The sequence below is a fragment of the Haplochromis burtoni genome, unplaced genomic scaffold (genome assembly GCF_018398535.1).
Source record: "Haplochromis burtoni strain Fernald_Lab_line unplaced genomic scaffold, NCSU_Asbu1 Contig_27, whole genome shotgun sequence".
NCBI classification, from domain to species: Eukaryota; Metazoa; Chordata; class Actinopteri; order Cichliformes; family Cichlidae; genus Haplochromis; species Haplochromis burtoni.
This window is the reverse complement of record NW_024582388.1, coordinates 3202376-3215660: the sequence shown is the minus strand read 5'-3', so window position 1 is coordinate 3215660 and position 13285 is coordinate 3202376. Positions and strand designations below refer to the sequence as shown.

Below are 13285 nucleotides of genomic sequence, written 5' to 3'. Positions count from 1 at the left end.
CTATCACTGACCCAGAGCTCTAACCGTGAATCACTTTGATTCCTGAAAATATAAACTTCATCCACGGTAGAAGAGGAAATTTGGTCAGAGATCAACATTCCTGCTTGAGACACTTAATCCATGCAGGCCCAGGTTTCACTTCTAATTTGGTCCCACGTAGAGCCGCCTGCATGTCTGACACATCATGGAGTCAAGAGGAGCCAGTAATGATTTTGTTTGGGCAAGCCCCAGAGCTTCACCCCCCCCCCCCAGTTATGTCACAGCTGTGACATAAAACATTTATACAGCTGTCAAGATTATTGTTTTTTCTTTTTATCCGATGAAGGTGACAACAGAACATATAAAACGCAGTCTTAGCCTGCTGGCATGAGGGTGATCCCTCATGTAGCTGTTACTGTGTGGAAAACAGGGCCTGACTGTGACACCTCTCATCAGCTGTTGGTTGTTACATCATAAACTTCCTTTTCGCCATTCCTCCTCCCCTCTATGTACCCATCATCCTCCTCCACCTCCTCCATCTCCCTCTCTCTGCTGATAACATCAATGTTTCCCGAGACCAGGATCGCCCTGACAGTAGGAAATGTTTCTGTTGCATAACGAAAACGTAAAAGCCAAATATTTTTCCAAAGTAGCCTTTTTTTAGTCCACATGAGTAAGAAGAGTTTCCTGGAATAAAGGAGACACCTGGGGGTGCACTACAAGCTTTGAGAGGAGCTCGTTTGTTTAGATATATTTATGCTATGCTTGGAACCGTCTCAGTACTTAACTTTAAAAAATATTTATACAAGTAAACCCTTTGTTTTTGAACAATGTTTAACAACCACCGGCGAGATTGTTTCTTAATCCTCCTGTTTTTCCTGCCATGATTTCAGCGCTGCGAGAATTAAACCCGACCACACCACTGAAAACGTCTGTTTAAATAATCTCATGCAGCGCCTTGGGAAACTGTTAACATACAGGCTTTGATGGAGTATCTGCATACACGGCCTTTAGCCTATTCTGCCATCTAGTGGTTTTAAAATATTCCTGCTTCACCTTCAGTATGGCTGTGTCAAAAGAAAACTGAAATACACTTCTGTATATTCTGTAGATTTTATGTAAGATGATCACAGAAAGCTTTTGTTCTCTTCATTTAAGGGGAGAAGATCCAAGGCTTCAAGCGAGGGAATCCTCTTGGTTTCCAGAACGATAAAATCCCTCCTAAATCACCCCGCCCCAGACGAAACATCTGGCTCAGCCGCAGCCAATCGGACGTCTTCTCCTGCAAGCCAGGAAGAAAAGTCAATGTCCAGGACCCTTACTATAACCCCCCTACTGCCAAGAGAGCCTCCAAAGCCCGCAAGATCAACCCTTTTACAGCCCGAGAAGATCTGTGCGGTGGGAAGATTAAGTTTTACGATGTGCCCAGCAAGTCCGTCTTCTCCCTGGTGTTTGACCTCCACTCGCCACCTGGAAGTGTGTTCAGTAACCAACCATGTGCTCTTGGGCCCGGAGGAGCCCAACAAGAGGCGTCTTATTACTGGCAGCAGCTGCCGGGAAGACAGTGTCACTCCTTACCGGTATCGCCCCAGCTTCCTCGCTCTGAGATCTTCCACCTCGCCGCTGCTGTTAGCACCAACAACGGTTCTGTTAACTGTAACTCCAGTCAGCTGTCCACAACTCTTCCAGGTGAGCTCAGCGAATGTTTGTGGAAAGATAAAAGATGAGCTTCAAGTAGAAAACAATCAACTAAAATTAGATTTTAGTTTAGTTTAGTGGCTAATGGTCCCTCTTTGAAGTGACATGTCAGGGACATTTGTGATTAACCAAGCAGTTTGCATGTAGCATGCAGCAAGCATTGTAAATAAATAACATTTTTAATTGCTGAGTGTGTAAGTAACTCTTTGCTTTGCGGTTTAAATTCTAAGCTAGAGGGTTGTGAACTCATAATATGCTTCTTTTCAGCTAAGAGTGCACCATACGTGAGGCGAGTAAGGTGATGATAACCAGAAATAAGGAACTCATGTTCAGTGCTGCTTTTGAGCAGGTTTTAAATAAGAGGATAACACGTTATCTTCTGTCAGTGATGACCACAGTAACGACCAAACCATATGTGTCATATTATTACATTACCTGTTCACTTTTAGGTTACTGTAACAGACATGAGTCATCATCTGTGAAGTCAGTTTCATTCAGTCTGTTTCATATAAATGAAACAGTGTGGGCCATCTCATGCTGCAGGAACAGAACAGTCTGTAATTATTAGGGCGAGTTTCCTCGTTCATGAGTTTTTGCTCCTTTAGTGTAGGTTGACAAGTTAATGCGATTATTTAAGTGTACATCTTTTGGGATGCATAAGAAAACTATTTGAGTTCCAGTGCAAAGTACACTGGAACAAGGACCATTACCATATCGCTATGGTAATGGTCCCACATAATTAGTAGCTAAAGTTTGGAAACTTGCATGGTTTAAATGATAAGCATGAGGGTGATGAATAACTGGCAATATTTGTCTGCAGACGCCGTGTGTGACCTTATTAAAGTCGTCCTTTATGATCTCAAAATAATAATGCACTTTGAATGTCGGACAGGAAATTCCAGTGGCAGTCAAATAGAGCAGCCATGTAATTGATAGTAGCTTTCCATGACTTAGTGTCACCGATTTACCCTATTTACACAAGTTTAAGTTTAGCCATAGATCAACATGTGTGTCCTACTCATAGTGTGAGAAATCTGTGTTCATCTGATCAACAACACTGCATCCAAACTACTTCAGATTTGGTTTGATGAATTATCAGGAGCCCGAGTTAAGTGCACTGCTGAGTTTGATGCTGCTTGGATGAAGGATGTGACAGACACACACACACACACACACACACACACACACACACACACACACACACACAGACTATTTTTGTTGCTGTCCTTTTTACAAAACAGTAACTTTATGATTACCTATATATGATACATTAATGGACATCTGTAAATTGTAGCTACAAAGAGTTAAATTCAACATAATTTACAAGTACAGCAGTCTTTTTGTTGTAACCTTTTATCCTTACTCTTTCGGCTTTTTTTTTTTTTCACAGGTACTAACTCACGGTCTGATGCAGGCCAAATGGGAAATGACATCCGGCAAAAGGTGGCGCTGAGCAGCTGGACGAAGAAATATGTCGTGGTTGAAATCCCACCCTACTGCGGGCAGAGAAGAGGGGAGGACGACGGGGAGGTAGAGGGAAGTAAGGAGGACTCGTTAGGGGAGAGCTGGTCTCCGATGATCCCCAGCAGTGAGAGAGACAGTGGAGAGGCCATGGACTGCTCGAGCAGCCCGGAGGACTAGCAGGAATGGGAACGGGGGACAAACACATGCCCAATGTAATGCACCCGCGCAAAATGCGTCGACACACTGAGGTGGTGGAAAAGAAAGCGGGGAGGACTCTGACTCCACAGAGGCAGCCGAAAACGGCTTTTAAAAGTAGACTGGACACATTTCAAATTTTTTTGGAGAATAAAAGATAAAAGGAAAAATCACTTGATTGTGATCTTTCAAGTGAATGTATCACCTGTTGACTCAATCAAGCACACTTGATTTGGATAAATAATTATTGTTCAAAGTTTCCACCCAGGTGTGAAAGTCAGCAATAGCACAAAAAGCTTTTTATCAACACAACGGACCCTCTGCATAGAGATTATTTTTCTGAAAAGGTTGTTTGTATTTAATATTGTGAGATGTAGATTTTTTTCTTTTTCCTCTAGGCAGTGTTTTGTCTATGAGGAGAGGTATTGAAGAGCCATTGTGTTGTGTTTAGGTTTTGATACTTTTTGTGTTCATTGAGAAACAAATGCTTATACTGAATCAAAAACCCCCGCATCAGATTTACAAGACCGTACGCTGATATTCAGATGAGAACGTGCCTAAAAGCACGAGACAGATGTTTAATCTCTCCCCCAGGAGAAAAAGGGTGACAGAGTTAAGGGTTTGTCAGTGATTTCTCTGTGAAATTGGGAAAAGGGTGGTTCCTCACTGCTCCTTCCTGCCAATTTAAAAAAACAACCTGGTGTCAGGCGACTGAAATCTTTCAGGAACATTTCTTGTTCTTTTGACATTTTTTAGCCCGCTAACTTTAAAGTACAGAAAAAAGAGGAGAGATAAACTAGTCAAACGAAAGCTAGCCAGTCTAAGCATTTTTTATTTCTACCCTCTGTAGGCAAACATAGATATTGTAATAAATGTCTTGTACATTTCTGGACTTAAAAGTTGCTGTCAGGCCAGATTTCCAAAACAGTCCCTCCAAAAAAGAAGCAAGCCAAAACACAGGTTATTTACTTGGATGTGTTCCAACTCAAGACAAGTTTAAAGCCACACGATGCAAATTTTAAAGAGCAAAACTTAAATAAAAAGCCAAATCTGAGATCATACCACCACAAAGACTGAAAATCCTTCCATGCTATGCACTGAATTATCCCTGGATTCAGAAGGATATCTGGATCTAGCTTCATATACATCTCAAAAATATATCACAACTCTGTCTCCCAGTTTTGATCATGTAAAGTTTTGATGCAAAGTTTCCAGTTTTTCGCCATCTCTCGCTCTAGATTTGTATGTACTCCAAAAATTAATCACTCCTGAGTTTGCCAAGTCTCACCACTGATTTTTTTTTTTTTAAAAAAAGAAGGGAAATAAGAAGATAAAATAATAATATTAAATAATCCGTCCATAATATTTGAGTGCTTCTACTAGCAGACGAACCATCCAGTGTGTGATGGGTTTGAAGTAACAACCTGCTTCCCACTTTACTCTTCTGATTAAGTATTACAGGATGAAGCTACTGAAGCATAATTAAATCCACTTTAAGGTTGATAATTGTAGCAAATGTTGGTAAACTATAGAAAGACGGGTCTTACGTCAGACTTATAAAAAAAAAAAACAGGGTTACTGTAAGTCATACAAACAGTGTTATCAAACAGTCCTTACAGATTTGTGCGTTGTCAGAAACTTTTCATGGTGGTATTGTTTTAACATTGCTGATACTGGAATCACTTTACTTAAAGGACTCAGTTGATGATTGGGTGTAAATATGTTTTCCAGTTTAACGTCATAACCTGGAGTTTCAAAGTCTTTCATGGTGACTTTCTGCCCTAGTGGAGGGAAAACATTTAGGCAACAGGAAGTGCCGCAAATAAATGCAGTTGTTATTTGGTAAAACTGAATAATTACAACGTACAGTACAGATTTTTTTTTTAAAGCTGCTAACATTTGGTTCGGTTTGTTCAATGAACTATGAGACCCTGTGACATGTTGTACTTTACACTCCACTGAATGTCTGATTTGAATCAGTCGTCTTTAGTTTTTCCATCTCCACCTTAATGAGTATTAAAATCCTTGTAAATGTCTATCCGAACAGCTCTGTGTACAAACTAAATGGCTCGTAAAGATTAGATTCATAGTGCTGAACATCAACGCCGATATTTTTTCCTTTGTGTGGCTTTTGTTGCGTTCTGCTGATCTCAGTCTGATCCCTCTAATAAGAACTAAAATGCACACATAGAGTGATATATACAGTCCTGTCCTATCACTACTCCTCTATGCAACTTTTATCACAGTTTTACAGGATAAAAGATCTAATTTCATATTTATATTGAAAAAAGTAATGTCTTACCTTTGTATATTTGTGTAAAATGTTTGTGGTACTTGCCTTGTTGAATACAGATTAAGATGTTTTTTGTTTTTCTGATTGAATAACAAGTTTGCCTGAGTTTTTCTTGTCTTACTTCAGGATGACTCCCGTCACCCTCAGAACTCACACTTCAGATTCCAGAGCCTATTTTAGCTTTCAGAAAAGATCAACCAGTCAGTCTTTAATCGGTTTATAATCACCAATAACCCTAACAAGCATCACTGAGTTGGAGGAGGAAGCTAGAGTACCTGAAGCTACACGGGCAGCATGGGAACATTGAAACTCTAGACAGATTCAAACCCAGGAACCTTCTTGTTGTGAGACATTCGTGCTGACCACTGCACCATCCTAAGCGAGATCTGTTTCTAAAATAAATGAAACTTCCCAATTTGATTTCCATGCCCGGAGACTGAAGACAAGCGATGCCAAAAGATGGTTAGTTTAATTCTCATGAGTCATATATTTAAATAAAGCAGTTCTGACACTGACACAAAATCCTTCAAGTCTAATCTGGTTACATTTCTTTCAGTTTACTGAAATGTATTTATTGTAACAGCCGTCCATCTGCAGGTTATCCAGTTCAGGGTCATAGGCCGAGAGACTTATCCCAGCTTCACAGGGTGGGAGGCGGGGTACGGCCTGCAGAGGTCGCCTTTCTGTTTTATGACCAGTAACATTCAATAAAATTCAAATCAAACTTAATCCTCGATTGACTGTTTGTAAAAATGTAACCTAGAGGTTTAAACATACCACAGTTCCTACTTTAGTTTGCAGTTGTAAGAAGTTATTTAAAACATACCTAATTTATAATCAAATGATTTCCAGCTTATAAAAACACTGACATTGTGCTTGAAAATGTAAAAACAACAACATGGGAGGGGAGGGGGGTGCAGGGATTACTGCTTTTGTTAGAGCCAGACAATCTCTTCTTCTACCCTCTGACGGCCCATCAGTTTTTTGGTACTTCTTTGATCTACCTCCAGCACAAGTAACTTTGATGTTTAATGGAAACACCAGACACCGATCTAATCTCTGATAGGGCTGAGATGTGTTCAAAGATGTGTTCAAGGACCAAGTTCAAATGCAGAGCAACTTTATTTACTTTTCAAATTTGCAGTTTGGGCTCTGCAGGGAAAAACTTATCAGGATTAAATTAGCATAGGTTACATGTAATAACAAAGGCAATGAATATGAAATTGGTAATTTAGGAAAAACAACACGTTGAAGATGAAGAGAGAAGAATGGGAGGTAGAAAGCCTCTTTAGCTTTTCATTAGCCTCTCATTAAGGCTGATGGATTAACACATAAAGCTACGTTTCATGAGTCTTTAAGGTGATTTGAAACCAGTAATTAAAAGGACTGAAGCTAGCATTAGTTCTGCAGTCTGATCACAGACTGTATATGAAAGATTGACATATGCTTCAGGTCTGAATTTTAAGCCATTGGAGAAGTGCTTTAAACCTGCATTCTTTTTAAAACTCAGTAGAGGGCGACTCTATAAAAAAAGAACTCAGTTTTACTGGGTTTGTGACCTCAAACATTTCATAAACACTGAGTTTATGTCTCACTGAATAAATTTGTTCCTAGTTGGAGTAAAACAGATGTGTTATACGGGGCATGTTTGAGGAGTTGATGAGTTTATTTCCACCCTTTACTCACCACAGCTGGCTAAAAAAAAAAACAACATAAAAAGATAAAACACTTAATAACAACTTTCCACAATCCATCTTTTCCATGCAGCCTGTGTGGCGCCTGATGGAAACACATTAGCCGGGCCATAAACTTGACTGTAGTTTTATAATTCTGTACCACTCAGTCTAAAATTATGTGTATATGTAACATCACAGAAACAAAACCAATTATTAAGTTCTCCACACGGGCAGCGGTTGTTTAAAATAAACATTATAAGTGTGCTGTTTTCTGATGAGACTTGAGGCTGGAGCGCTGGGTGAAGCACTTCCCGCACAGCGAGCACTCGTAGGGCTTCTCCCCGCTGTGGACCACCGCGTGTCTGATGAGGTTGCACTGTTTGGTGAAGCTCCGGCCGCACTGCATGCAGCTGAACGGCTTCTCGCCCGTGTGACTCCTCAGGTGCTCTTTGAGCTGGCTGAACCTGGTGAAGCTTTTGTCGCAGTACGTGCAGCTGAACCGCTTCTCGCCGAGCCCGGACCTCCAGGGCGTCCTCATCCTCCTCGCCAGGCTCAAACTGCCTCCAACTCTGTGTGTGGCGAAGGGGCCTGCGGGGTTCGGCCCAGTCCGGCCCTCATCTGGATTACTCGTTTGAGTACAGCTCTGTAACTGTTGAGGAATCAAGGTGGGATCTGTGGAGTTAATCTGAGATGCAGAGTTTTGTCCTTCCTCTGACTGTGGCCTCTTACATCCCAAACTTCTGCCTCGTCTTTTCACTCGTGCGGAACTCAGCACAACAGAATTTAATTTCCCAACAGAGTGAACTCTGGGTGCCACATCCTCCAAATGCAACAGGGCTGAAGATGCAAATGCAGCAGGAATCTGCTCAAACTGCTGCCCGGTGTACGGGACACCTGGGTCCCCCGTGTCTCTGCACACGCTGGATGGCCACAGCTGCCCCTCAGCTGTCTCTGTCACAAACGTGTGGGCTGAACCGAGTGGAGCTGCGTCCTCATCCGCCTCTTCCTCTTTCTCGTGTTTCACTACGAGTTCGATATCATTTTGGCCGCTGTTCAGCTGCTGTTCTGGGAAAATGCTGTAGCCGTCTACTTGGGAAACCAGATCTTCAGAGAGGGCCGGGTTTTCAGCCGAGTGGTAAAGCTCCGCAAAGCTGTCGCCTTGGGCAGGTTTTGTTGTGTCGAAATACGGCTGATGCTCGGCTCCAGAGACTAAAGAGAGCACATTACCAGAGAGATGCCTTTAATAAAACCTTTAATCAGTTAGAGCAAAGGTGTCAAACATAAGGCCAAGTCTCCAGAGTCACCCCACTGGACAGCTTTGGAAAATGTAAAGGAGGGTGTAAATTTTTCATATATTTATTTTCACATATTTCTGTATTTTCATAAATTTGACAGCTTGCCCTACTATTAAAGCTCTTCCCTGTGGCTATCCATATTACACCAATGTAATTAAGTAATAATTAAACAATTAAATTAGAGAAAATCTCCTGTTTTTTCCACAGTAAAACACATAAATGTGGACAAAAACTTTCTGCTTTATAACTACAGGACAGTCTGAACAATGATAATTTCACACATTTATTTCTTGCAACTCAATCCCAGAGTCAAGCTGATAGATTTATTTTATTAAGCAGAGCAGCATTTCTTTATCATATGTTGAAAGTAAAGGTAAAATCGTGCTTCTTTTTCCTCATATTGTGATATCTCAGGGATTAAATGGGCAGTTAAACCTCTTTGCACCAATAGAAAGGGAAGTTTCACTGGTTTGACCCACTTGGCCTCTGAGTTTGACATCTCTGATTTATAGTCGGCAAATAACAATTTGGCTCATTTGAAATTAATTTATAGTTGTAATTCTTATCAGATCATATCCTGGGCTTTGAATTCAGTGCAATGCTGTTGAACTGCAAACCTAGACAATAATTTGTCTGTAAACTGAACCATGTGTGTAGCATCAGCTCTGGTGCACATTAGCACACATACATATTAATTTGTACTCAGACTCAGGCTTCTCATCTTATGACCTGTATATAAACAGTGCATTTCTTTACCTTTACAGCTTATCTGAGTAAAGTGAAGTATTCCTTGTGCCTGAACGAAAAGTTCCTCTTAAACATCACATTGTTTTATTTCTTCACTATTAAAGGTGTGGACTCACTCGGTCTGTCCTCTGCATCATTTTTCCACATATCCTCTTCTGCACACTCCTCTTTGATCCGTATGTGATCAGGCCCATTAGCAAGCTCCACGGCCTCAGCACACTGCAACAGCAGGCTCAGGGTTAGTGCTTAAATAAGATGACACATGCACTGCGTGGTCAAGCAAATGCATCAGTGCTTATATGCAAGTTGTGCTAGTAGAGCTCTAGCCCATCTACAATGAGGTTAAATAAGGTTAACATCACAAAGTTATAAAGTTTTGTACTTACGAGTCAATATAAAATAATTATTACATATATTCTAATTTACTTTCCCGTGTTTCTATCTTAAGGATATAGGTTTAAAAAAAAAAAAACTCCCTTAAAGCAACTGGTTCCTCGCTGAGCCTGGTTCTGCCAGAGGTTTCTTCCTGTTAAAACTGAGTTTTTCCTTCCCACTGTTGCCATTCATAGGGGGTCATATGATTGTTGGGTTTTTCTCTGTATATATTATTGTAGGGTCTACCTTATAATATAAAGCGCCTTGAGGCAACGGTTGCTGTGATTTGGCTGTATAAATAAAACTGAATTGAATTGAATTGAACTGAACCCAGACTGGGAGCTGGTTCCACAAGGGGATTGGGCTCTTCTAGTTAAAGGCTCTGCCTCTCACTCTCACTTCTGGATTTTCTATGGGATAATATGGTGCACTGGTATAATAGCCGTACCCTACCTGCTGGGGTTGATCTGGAGCCTGAGCTTCCACCGGTGTGTCCCAATGTGAGCTCTGAGTTTCCTTGTTGAGAACTACTTTGACCAGAGGAGAGAATCTCCCCGCTGATGGATTGTTAAACACTAAGAGAGAAGATCACACAAAACTGTCAGTTATAAACAACAAAGACGTGACTCCTCAGCATCTCTCAGGCAGGTGTCCCCACCTTTTCTCCTGGCCCTCATCCGGCTCTTCCTCAGCTCTGCCTCCATCACCGCACACTTGCTCTTCAGCAGGTCGATGTCCCGCCGGCTCTGGCTCACCTCCAGCCTGAGCACCGTGCAGCTCTGGTCCACACGCCGGTTTATCTCAGCTACAGCCGCCTTGGCCAGGACTTCCATGACGGACAGCAGCTGATTCTGGAAGTCGCAGCTCTCCATCTCTCACTGGTTTCGGCTCCTTGTTACAGCACAAATAAACGTTTTAAGCTGCACACGTCTACGCGTGCTGTGTGTGAATCTGTGTGAAAGTATTAGAGCAGTGCATCCATCGCCGAAGCACAGCGGCAGAAGTATCTGCAGGTTCTTCCGCGTATGCTAGAGGGACGCTTGTTTTTAGTACCTCTGTGATCCAGACAGACGGTCACGACTGAATCCTCCTAGAAAATTCATGCAAAAAACAACAAGCCGATAAATGCGTCTGTGCGTGTTTAAAAATGTAGTTTCCACCATTACAGGAAGTACTTAAACGACACACCAAACTCACTTTCAGCCACAGGTGACGTTGTGCTATTACCGTAATTATTACATACAAGCGCACTGCGCGTGTAGCAGGTGTGATTGCGGGTGACTGATTATTATTTATTTTAATAATAATCATTTATTATGATTATTTATTATTTATGTGTAACTCCAATTACAATATGCTGTAACCTAGCTACTACCTTTATAAACAGCCAGACAACTGACTTTTTTGCGAGATACAGATGTCTGACATATTACATGTGTAATATGACTTTTACATTTTGGAGGGTTCGTTTTTAGGCATGGTTTAGGTTGTCATGCCCATTTAGTGCAAAGATTAAAGTGATTGGGCCGCGAAAGCCACAAGGAAAGAAGCTCCTCCTTTCTCTGTAGTTTCAGTGTGCGTAGCATGGCTGATATGGCCAAAGGAGCATTTTTCTGCTGTTTCAATACTTTTATTCTAAGAAGAGACTTAACCTTCCTGTAGCATTTATGAACACATCTGAAAAGAAAGAAAGAAAGAAAGAAAGAAAGAAAGAAAGGAGGCCATAAGAAATGTAACAGACAATTTAAGCAGTGAAAAATTATGATAACAAAAAAAGAGAGAAAGAAAAACATCATTAACATTGGGTTACAGTTACTAATATAAACCACTCTCTGTCCAGGTTTTATCCCTAAGTTTTCGTCCAAACTTCGAGACACTCCACCTTAGATGAAACAGCTCACTGCAAATAAGCATTAAGTTGTTATGAGTGATCGGCTTCACCCTGTAATCAACTCTTATAGGATGGTGAGGATTATACTGGTCTTTATATACTATCTTTTGGAAGAATGGTGATTGTCCAGTAGAGTTCATGAGTCTTGTACAGTCAATCAGTGGGCATGCGGTGCCCCAGCACCTTAATCACACACTTTTCCTTGTTTTTCCTTTCATTTGTCCTGTATGCTGTTTTTTCTCTATAGTCTAATCATCACATAAAATTATTCTGAAAAAAGTTATGCAATTAAGGTAAAAATAAATAAATAAATAAAAACTATCATGGCGTGAATGATGCAGGAACACACAAAGGCAGGCTAACAGAGACAAAGGAGGGGTTATGTAAACCCACATGAGTAGGTATAATAGAAACACCAGGGTAAACAAGATGCAACTGAAACTAATTAGAACAAAAACAAAACAAGTTTAACTAATGACTAAGAAAACAAAAGAAAACAGAAAGTAACTAAATGGGGAATTCCACGAGGAAGACAAAATCTTGAGGAGGCAAGAAGAAAAGAAGCGTAAGAAATCAAATTTAGATAATATTAATAGATTGTTTTTTAAATAAAACACACAGTCTTAAACTGAGGCTAAACCAGCAAATATACACTAACCCCCCCCCCCCCCCCCCCACACACACACACACACAGGTGGGCATCCATAAAAATGACCAAGTTGCAAGAAAACAAAAAGCAAAAAGAAATAACAATCCATCCATTTTCTTCTGGTTATCAAGTTCAGGGTGGCAGTGGGGTTGGAGCCTGTCCCAGCTCTGATGGGTGAGAGGCAGGGTGAAGGTGAGGGCACCATTCTGCTGCAGGCCTAAAACAAACAACCATTCATGCTCATGTTCACACCAACAGCCAGGTTAGAAGGCGACAGATTTGAATCCAGGTCCTTCTTGTACTGCACCACTTTGTAATTTCTTAGTTACAGCCTTCATAAATTTTGGGAATGCCTTGCAGAGTACTGGCTCAATAACCTACTGGCAAATACAAAACCTTAAAATCCACAAGACTAACTAAAAGATTTTCCGACAATTACATGTGCAATATTAATCAAGTGCACAACCTGGCAAATTTAAGGTTATTGTTAAAACACTGCATAAAGCACTGATATAAAATCCATTACTTATGACCTAAGAGTGAATTATAAGTGGTGACTATGTTGTGCCAATTTGTTAGAGATGATACAACAAGAAAATTGCATGATAACAGCTGAAGAAGCAATGGAGCATATTAAAATACAGGAAGTTACAAAACTGTATCTCAGAGATGCAAATAAGTAAAGGAAGGTAAACCATCTAGAGAAAAACAGTCGGAGAACAATCAGGTGTGATAAGTATTCCACACTTATCTGCTTTAACAGGGATTCTTACAACTAAATCTTTTACAGTAGAAACCATCTGTGATGAACTGTAAAAGGGAAAAAGCCCAGACTTTTTATGTTTCTCTGCAGTGCTTTGTGACTCTTTTGTTACTTTGTGGTGCATTCGTGTTCTTTGTGGTTTTCTGAACTACTTTTCTTGCTCATGTGTTTGTCTTCTCCTTCATTGGCACAGTGTGACTAGCTTTAGTTTATCTTATGATTTCACTGACATACTGAATCTTTGTATGACAGCTGTGTGG

The 13285-nt window shown here is 40.7% G+C and overlaps 2 protein-coding genes across 4 annotated transcripts in view; one reads left to right on the top strand and one right to left on the bottom strand.

Annotated features, from left to right (window-relative positions):
• The window catches only part of tesk2 (testis associated actin remodelling kinase 2), a 32291-nt gene extending 27067 nt beyond the window's left edge, over positions 1-5224 (top strand). For both annotated transcript variants that reach the window (XM_042219074.1, XM_014332335.2), the window contains 2 exons: positions 1138-1668; positions 3068-5224. In XM_042219074.1, coding sequence (XP_042075008.1) covers positions 1138-1668; positions 3068-3318 — 782 coding nt within the window. In that variant the 3' untranslated portion in view covers positions 3319-5224. The remainder of the gene's footprint in view (positions 1-1137; positions 1669-3067) is intronic.
• si:ch211-155e24.3 (uncharacterized protein LOC100150696 homolog) lies at positions 4591-10936 on the bottom strand. Of its 2 annotated transcripts, XM_005918099.3 has the most exons (5): positions 10776-10936; positions 10381-10613; positions 10176-10297; positions 9464-9566; positions 4591-8514 (listed from the first exon to the last, which is right to left on the bottom strand). In XM_005918099.3, exons 2-5 carry the CDS (start codon positions 10592-10594, stop codon positions 7559-7561), a joined length of 1395 nt encoding a protein of 464 aa, XP_005918161.1. In that variant the 5' UTR covers positions 10595-10613; positions 10776-10936; the 3' UTR covers positions 4591-7558. The 2 variants fall into 2 exon arrangements, with proteins under 2 accessions (XP_005918161.1, XP_005918160.1); XM_005918098.3 differs by having other exon boundaries at positions 10381-10936.
• Between the last annotated feature and the right edge of the window lie 2349 nt (positions 10937-13285).